We start from the raw sequence: 7,467 nt of genomic DNA on the forward strand, positions 1-7,467 counted from the left end.
AAGGTGTAATTACCCACACTCATTTTCTCTAACTGATAGCCACAACTAATCAATCATTCAGGCGTTCAATAGGTAAACTTCATCTTCTCTGATGACACTGTAGTCCTATTACAGTCCCCTAAGTAATTAAGTCAGTTAATTGATTGCCATGTGCAGATTTATTTAAGTCACACTGATTTATCAGCCTGATTAAAGCCACACAATGAGTTTATCTAATAAACCATTTGCTCCCACAAAAGTGATCAGCAGTTTGCTGCAGAACCAAACGTGTCCCTGTTGGTGCATGGACCGCTGGAAGGCCATTGGTCGATGGGGCAGCCTATTTGCATATTCCGGGGTTTATAGTCCCACAGCAAAGTCAGAGTTGAACACAGTTGTGATTCGACCTGACATAGCACAGGTGGTGGATTGTTTGCATCATTTATGACTTTTTTGTTGGGCTACACTGTATAACCCCTCAACATGGGATTTTGCAAGATGGCAGAGATTTGGCTGTGCATTGTGCTCTCTTTATTTGTATACTCTGCTCAGTGTACAACTACAAGGTATCTCACCTATGAAGAGGATGCACCCGGAACGGAGATAGGCAATCTGTCTCAAGATTTAAAGATTGATCCAGCTGATGACCCTGACACTTCGTTCCGCTTCATGCAAGAAAACAACTCTTCGGTGATTGATATGAGGGAGATTGACGGACTTCTGAGTGTGGCGGAACTAATTGACAGAGAGCAGCTCTGTCCCAGGTCTCCGCGCTGCTTCATCACCTTCGACGTCGTGGCCTTTTCTAAAGAAAAGTTTCAACTCATCCACGTGGAGATCGAGGTAAAAGACATTAACGACCACTCTCCCCATTTCCTGCGTAACGAGACCACCCTGGAGATAGTGGAGAACGTCCCGCTGGACTCACGGTTCCCACTACAGATCGCTCTCGACCAGGACGTGGGGGAGAACTACATTCAGAGCTACAACATTTCCGCCTCAAGTCATTTTGCCGTTGAAGTGCGACATCGGGATGATGGAGTGAAGTTTGCTGAGCTGGTGCTGGTGAGGGAGCTCGACAGAGAAGTGGAGGACCGCTTCACAATTGAGGTCACCGCTACTGACGGAGGAGTGCCGGCAAAGTCCGGGTCAATGCTTGTATATATTAGCGTGCTGGACTTTAATGACAACAGCCCGACGTTTGAACATAGCTCGCTGAAAGTTGAGCTGAATGAAGACTCCCCGGTCGGTCACAGAGTTCTCAAAGTGCATGCTTTTGACCCCGACGACGGGGTTAACGGGGAGGTGACGTACGCGTTTGCTGACGGACTATCAGCAGAAGCTGGCCGCCTCTTCCACGTCGACCCTTATTCTGGGGACGTGATTTTGAAGGCGCTGGTGGATTTTGAGAAAAGAAGGTCATATGAGCTTAACATCAAAGCCTCTGATTTGGGCACAAACTCTGTCCCGTCCAGCTGCAAAGTCGTGATAGATATCGTGGATGTGAATGATAATGCCCCTGAAATCAGCATCAAACCGATGACTTCCAGCAGTGATGGAGTCGCTTACATCACAGAAGCTGCAGCTGAGGAGAGCTTTGTGGCTCTGATCAGCACCTCGGACAGAGACTCTGGCTCCAATGGGTACGTGCGCATCAGCCTGCTCGGGCACGAGCATTTCACCCTGCAGCAGGCATATGGGGACTCCTTCATGATTATTACCAGCACTACTTTAGACAGAGAGAAGATCCCAGAGTATAACTTGACTGTGATTGCAGAGGACCTGGGCAGCCCACCTTTCAAAACGGTCAGACAGTACACCATCCGTGTGACAGATGAGAATGACAACCCTCCTCTGTTCAGTAAGTCACTTTTTGAAGTCTCAGTCCTGGAAAATAACATCCCAGGTTCATACGTAACAACTGTTGTTGCTCGAGATCCAGACATAGGAAAGAATGCCAAAGTGTCTTACAAACTTATAGATTCAGAGGTGACAGGAGGATCTCCAATGTCCACTTATGTTTCTGTAGATTCACTCTCAGGTTCTTTGTACACTTTGAGGTCTTTTGATTTTGAGACTCTTCAGCAAATTGAGCTAGTCATCCAAGCTGAAGACAGAGGTTCCCCCTCTCTTTCAAGCACATCAACAATCAGAATTAAAGTTGTGGATCTGAATGACAATTATCCATACTTCACCTTCCCCGTCCTTGTGAACGACTCTGCTGATATCCTTCTGCCTTTTAATGCCCCTGCTGGTTATCTTGCCCTTCGCGTCTCAGCTGAAGACGAGGACGAGGGAGTGAATGGCGAGCTCCACTACAAAATTGTACAAGGTGACCCACAGCTCTTTACAATTAACAAAGACACTGGAGAAATTGCTTTGAAACAATGGCTGACATCTGAAATTGGAGACGTGCTGGAAATGAAAATCGCAGTGAGTGACAATGGCAGATCCCCGCTCGGTAGTGGTGCCACTATTAGGTTTGTCGTCTCAGACACACAGCCCTCTGAAGACCAAGTCGTCATTGTGTTGCGGTCAAGTGATGAAGAAGGTTCCGGCTTGGATGGCTCGCTAATTGTCATTATTATGCTCAGCGGGGGCTGTGCATTGTTGCTGATTGCAATATCGGTTGTTGTTGTGACATGCAAACTCAGTCGTGGAGGGAGAAGCCGTGCCGCTCTCTCCAAGAGAGACGCGTGTCACAGTCTGTTCGACGGAAGGCCCGTTCCCATGCTCGGCTCAACCGAACCAAACATATACACCGGACAACGAGGCTTCTTCCACGAGAGAACCTCATCGTCCCTGGATGATCCCTGCCTGTATGAGCAGAGGAGTGGGGACTCAGAGACAAAGGTGAGTCAACTAGTGGAGTATTTTTTATTTTGATCTCTTATTTTCATATGCATATGATGTTCCCAAGTGCTGCCTTGATCTCTGTGCCAGAAATGGAAACTGAGCTCTCTGCTGTCATTCTGTTTGTTCTCTTAGATGTTCCTGCCCTCCAAGCATTTTCAAGCAACATCTGTGTGGCAAGGTGACAAATACTGCTTGCAAGTGAGGTAAGATAACTTAATGTAATTTCTTTTCTCAGATAGGATATGCTTTATTCACAGTCAAATCTGGCTGAACACAGAGGGTCCACTTAACATGCACAATGCATGCATTTTGCGGTTTGTTCCTGTGCAATGAGGTTAGATGTGAAGGATAGAGACAGGCTTTGTATGTGAAAAAATAGATCAATAATCAAGCTAATGTGCTGCAGTGGTGGCTCATACTGTATCTGTTGATTGTGTTTGCAGTGGCATTGGCAACAGCGACCAGCTGAGCGTAAAGGACAGTGGGAAAGGGGACAGTGACTTTAACGACAGTGACTCTGATATCAGTGGCGACGGAGGCAAAAAGAACTTCAGCACCTTCCAACCAAGGCTTAAAGGTATGTATTATTCTCTCAGGATTTGACATCACACACTGCAGTTCAACATGCATATTCACCAGAATATATGTGGTTTCTAATTTCTGCATCAACAATGTCTCATTCTTATTCTTCTCTCTTTTTCATTTTTATGTCAGGTTTATCCAGCACCGCTAACAGCTTGTCTGGGGATTGCCACAGCATGTACAGTGCAGTACCTCCGCAGAGCGTCAGAGGCCCCAGAGACAATGCATACACCATAGGATTCTCCCCAGTACCCGTTTTCAACAATCTGCATGGCTATCCTCACTTTTGGAAGGACTCTTATGGCACAAATCTCCCAAAATCGAGGAGCATTCAGACCTTCTCCAAGACTGGGACCCTCCCGTCTTACTTTTCTCAGCATCACCACGAGGCGGGTGTTGGAGACCAGAGTCCAACTATTGTTACTGTGGCCACGACATCAGAAGTTGCCACTATCTTTTAAAAACTGTCTTCATGAGCTAATTGATATGTATTTGGAGGATGTAAATATTTGTAAAAACTAGTTATTGCTTTGAAGTCAACATGTGTATCTATTTTCTTTTAGTTGATAAGAACTATTATAAAATCATGTTTATTCATTTGACATGTTTTCAGTATTCTATAATGCACACGGGTGTTTCCTTGCCTAATAAAATGTGATTTAAATGGTAAAAAGGTAATATTTTTAAAAATGTCTAAAATATGAAGATTTTACTAATATAGCAAGATCACACAATACATATATTTAACTGAGCAACATTGCATTTGGAAGATTAGCAATAATTCCCTTGCTAGTTGAAACTCCAGTTTGAATTTGTAAACACGTAGAACTCCCCTCCAGTTTGAATCTACATGATCAAGACTCCAGTCAGTGATGATCAGATGTAAAGTCTCAAGCTGCTGCATTACCTGGGAGACTGCCTTTGAAGACTCCTAGGTTGCTCAGTTGAGTTTCTTGCATGCAAATGAGAGAGTCGAGGCGGTACTCAAGTGGAACATAAAGTATAAACCATTATTCCTACAAAACCATGCTGGTGCTGTCACACCTGCTTTTACTCTTCTAAATAATCATCATCCCTGTACACAACACAGTGCAACATGTATTTGGATGCTTGACAAATTCCTGGCTGAGCTTGTGCTTTGTCGCCATAAGAGGCAAATGTTTAGCTCTGGTATTGACTTAGCTGTAAAATGGGACAAAATGTACACACTATACAATTTCCTCATGTAAGTAATTCTCTGAATACTCTTACATTGAAAATGCGCTTGCTCGCAAAGCTTTACTGTCCTATTTGCAGAATAGGTCACTTTTATTAAGTTCAATACAGCCATGACTATGTAGGGCAAGTGCAAACTGTCCCTGGTCCTGAATGATTTATTGAGTGTAAAAACCATAACCAACACTGACAAACATCACCCTGAATACTTGTTAGTAGTTGTTGAGCTTGTATATGTAGCAGCAGCTTACACATTGTCCAACATTTGCATTATTTTCTCACTCACATCGACCAAAATAAAGCCGCAACATCATTTTAGTAAATTGAGGACACACACATGCAAGAAACCAGAAAGTCTAACTAAATTATGCAAGATAAAGTCAATTAAATACATCTCTCAATCAAGGGACCATGTCCATGGGGAGGTTCGTGGGTTTTCATCAACAACTTCAAATGAACGGAATTGCTTTTCATCAACATTTAAGTTGAGTAACTGAAGGCGAGTCGAAAATATGCATTTAAAATTATATTAAATACCTGCTAAATTTCATCTGCTCACGCACTATGTAACAGTAGTTTGTCCTCATTATTTTTAAGGTCACTTTAAATGAGCCTTTGATGCATGAACGCAAATGAGACAAGAGAAAAGGGTTGTTGCAAACTACATAATAGCTATCTAAGGGCTAGTCCTGAAGAAAAAAAAATGTTTCCAAAACTGCTGCCAAGGAAGAGCTATCAGTGAAAGCTGACGGCAGACTAAGCCATTAATTTTTTCTCTCTGTTTTCTGTTCTTCAGCTGAAAAAGGTGGCTAACAGCAGTTCTCATTTGCATAAGCATAAATACCTGCAGTTTTTGATAGCTCTGATAAAAGCTGGAATAGAGTGGATTAGATACCTTTTATACTGTAAAGCACTAAACAGAACTCTCACATGTTACCACAATATGACTCATGCAAAGAGGACAGAGTTCCATTTTCATTTATAAGTAGTTTTGATCACAATTTGTTTTAATTTCATTTTAATACTCCCAGTTTGCAAAGTCACTGCAGTTGTTATTAACTTTATTTCAGGCAGAGAGTCCACTGAGGATTCAAGGGTATGTGCTACAAAAGGCAAGTAATAAGAAAGAAGGTCATATGTGTGCCCCCAGTGATGTGCACTGGTCTGACAGAGCCAATTGTACAGAGAGGGAAAATGCATTTATCAATCAATATGATATGATTCCCTTCATCATGGCTTTTTATGCACCTTGTAGGTCAAATAGCTGTGCGTTGACCTGGCAATTTGTGCCACAAAGTATATTCATCTGCATAGTTGAAAATCACTGCTGGCGGACACTGTGTTCATTCCAATCCAAATATATATGTATGTAATATATGCAGGATATATATATATATATATATATGTATCCTGCAGCAGCTCTGACGACACATTTTAAATCTCTCAAGGTAATAGAAAAAGAGTGTTTTAGAGGCGCTTTTCAGCTCATCAGTAGTCCACTGACAAATGAGTCAGATGCACACTCGTCATTTGTAGCCTCTGTTCCTGTTGGTGTTGGCTTTATTTTTGACAAATGACTATCTGTATGACTGTGATTATGTTGTTAAGGCCTCTTAGCATCTCAACTCTAGATCCCTAGTGTACCAAGTGTGTTAAGATGGAGTCTTTGTGAATCGATGGAATTTGGCGCTTCAGGGCCATCCCACAATGCAATAGTTTTCACTACTCGCACCTCATCTCCATCTTTGTCTCAACTGCCAAGTGTAGATATTGACTTTTGAATGTTTTGAATTGTGGGGCTGGTGTGTGAAAAAACATAACACCATTTGTTTTCCACTTGACAGTTTGTCTAGAAAAAACACTAAGATGTCTGCGTCATTTACAATAAGTTATATCAAAGCAAGCTTATGGGATGTTAATAACGTCATGATCCCATTGTAATTGTCTAAACATACAGCAAGTTGTCAACTGCTCTTTTGCCACCTCAACCAGTATTCTGAAAAATTATGAAACTTATAAACAATAGCTTTTTTCAGACCAGATTAGAAGTCTTTTAAAGAAATAGTTTGATATTTTGGAAAATACACTTATTCGCTTTCTAGCGGAGAGTCGGAAGAGAAGATTGATAGTGTCCCTTCTAATTATAAAGGGAGCTATCAGCTGGTTAGCTTCGCTTAGCATAAAGACAGGCCAACAGCTATTCAAGTTGAGTTCTCTGCAGTTTTCAGGCAACCAGCTGATACATCAGGAGTTACTGGACATTACTGCCTGCCAAACACTGAATTGTTGTATTTTAATGTAACATATAATTATAGAGCTTTAGAGGTGCTGATAGGCAAACAGTATTGCCTTTAAATACTCCCAGGCTCCCTGTTTCCTCTCTGTTTCCAATCTCTTTTTCGCTAGGCCTCGCTCCAATTTCATTGAGGGACAGGCACAAGAGTGCTATTGATCTTTTCATTTATCTCTCGGAAAGAAAGCAAATAGGGCTAATTCCCCCAAATCCCAATTCCCTAAAATTGACCAATCAAGAATACATACATACAACTTTCTTTTGTTTTCTGGCTTAGTCAAATCCTTCCAAAATGTTTTCTTTAAATTCTAATCTGAGAATGTTGTTTTCTTTCTATGCCAAATGATGTAACTTGCTAGTGCCTGCAATCCTAAACTGTTCAAGATCCGGGTGCGTACAGGGTTGTGCCATTGTGTTGTCATAGCATTGGACTGTATCTTACAGGGTGTTTCTGCTCTCGATTGCAGCGCTGCTCTTCCTGTGTCTTTTTGTGCTTGGTTTTTCACAGTTTGATTTTGATTTTTGAATTACATTTGTATCTG

General features: G+C 42.0%; 1 protein-coding gene across 1 annotated transcript; it reads left to right on the top strand.

Annotated features, from left to right (window-relative positions):
• Positions 1-477: 477 nt before the first annotated feature.
• pcdh8 (protocadherin 8) lies at positions 478-3,878 on the top strand. Its single transcript, XM_068573034.1, has 4 exons — positions 478-2,832; positions 2,968-3,038; positions 3,279-3,412; positions 3,550-3,878. Exons 1-4 carry the CDS (start codon positions 478-480, stop codon positions 3,876-3,878), a joined length of 2,889 nt encoding a protein of 962 aa, XP_068429135.1.
• Positions 3,879-7,467: the final 3,589 nt, after the last annotated feature.

Source organism: Clinocottus analis, unplaced genomic scaffold (genome assembly GCF_023055335.1).
Source record: "Clinocottus analis isolate CAN_PGR_092001 unplaced genomic scaffold, fCliAna1.0.p SCAF_12, whole genome shotgun sequence".
Lineage (NCBI taxonomy): Eukaryota > Metazoa > Chordata > Actinopteri > Perciformes > Cottidae > Clinocottus > Clinocottus analis.

Bases quoted from the DNA above. Each gene is read 5' to 3' on its own strand.
- pcdh8 (XM_068573034.1), top strand. From the start codon at position 478: ATGGCAGAGATTTGGCTGTGCATTGTGCTCTCTTTATTTGTATACTCT. The intron at 2,833-2,967 runs GTGAGTCAACTA...TTGTTCTCTTAG, and splicing joins GTGGGGACTCAGAGACAAAG to ATGTTCCTGCCCTCCAAGCA. The intron at 3,413-3,549 runs GTATGTATTATT...TTTTTATGTCAG, and splicing joins CTTCCAACCAAGGCTTAAAG to GTTTATCCAGCACCGCTAAC.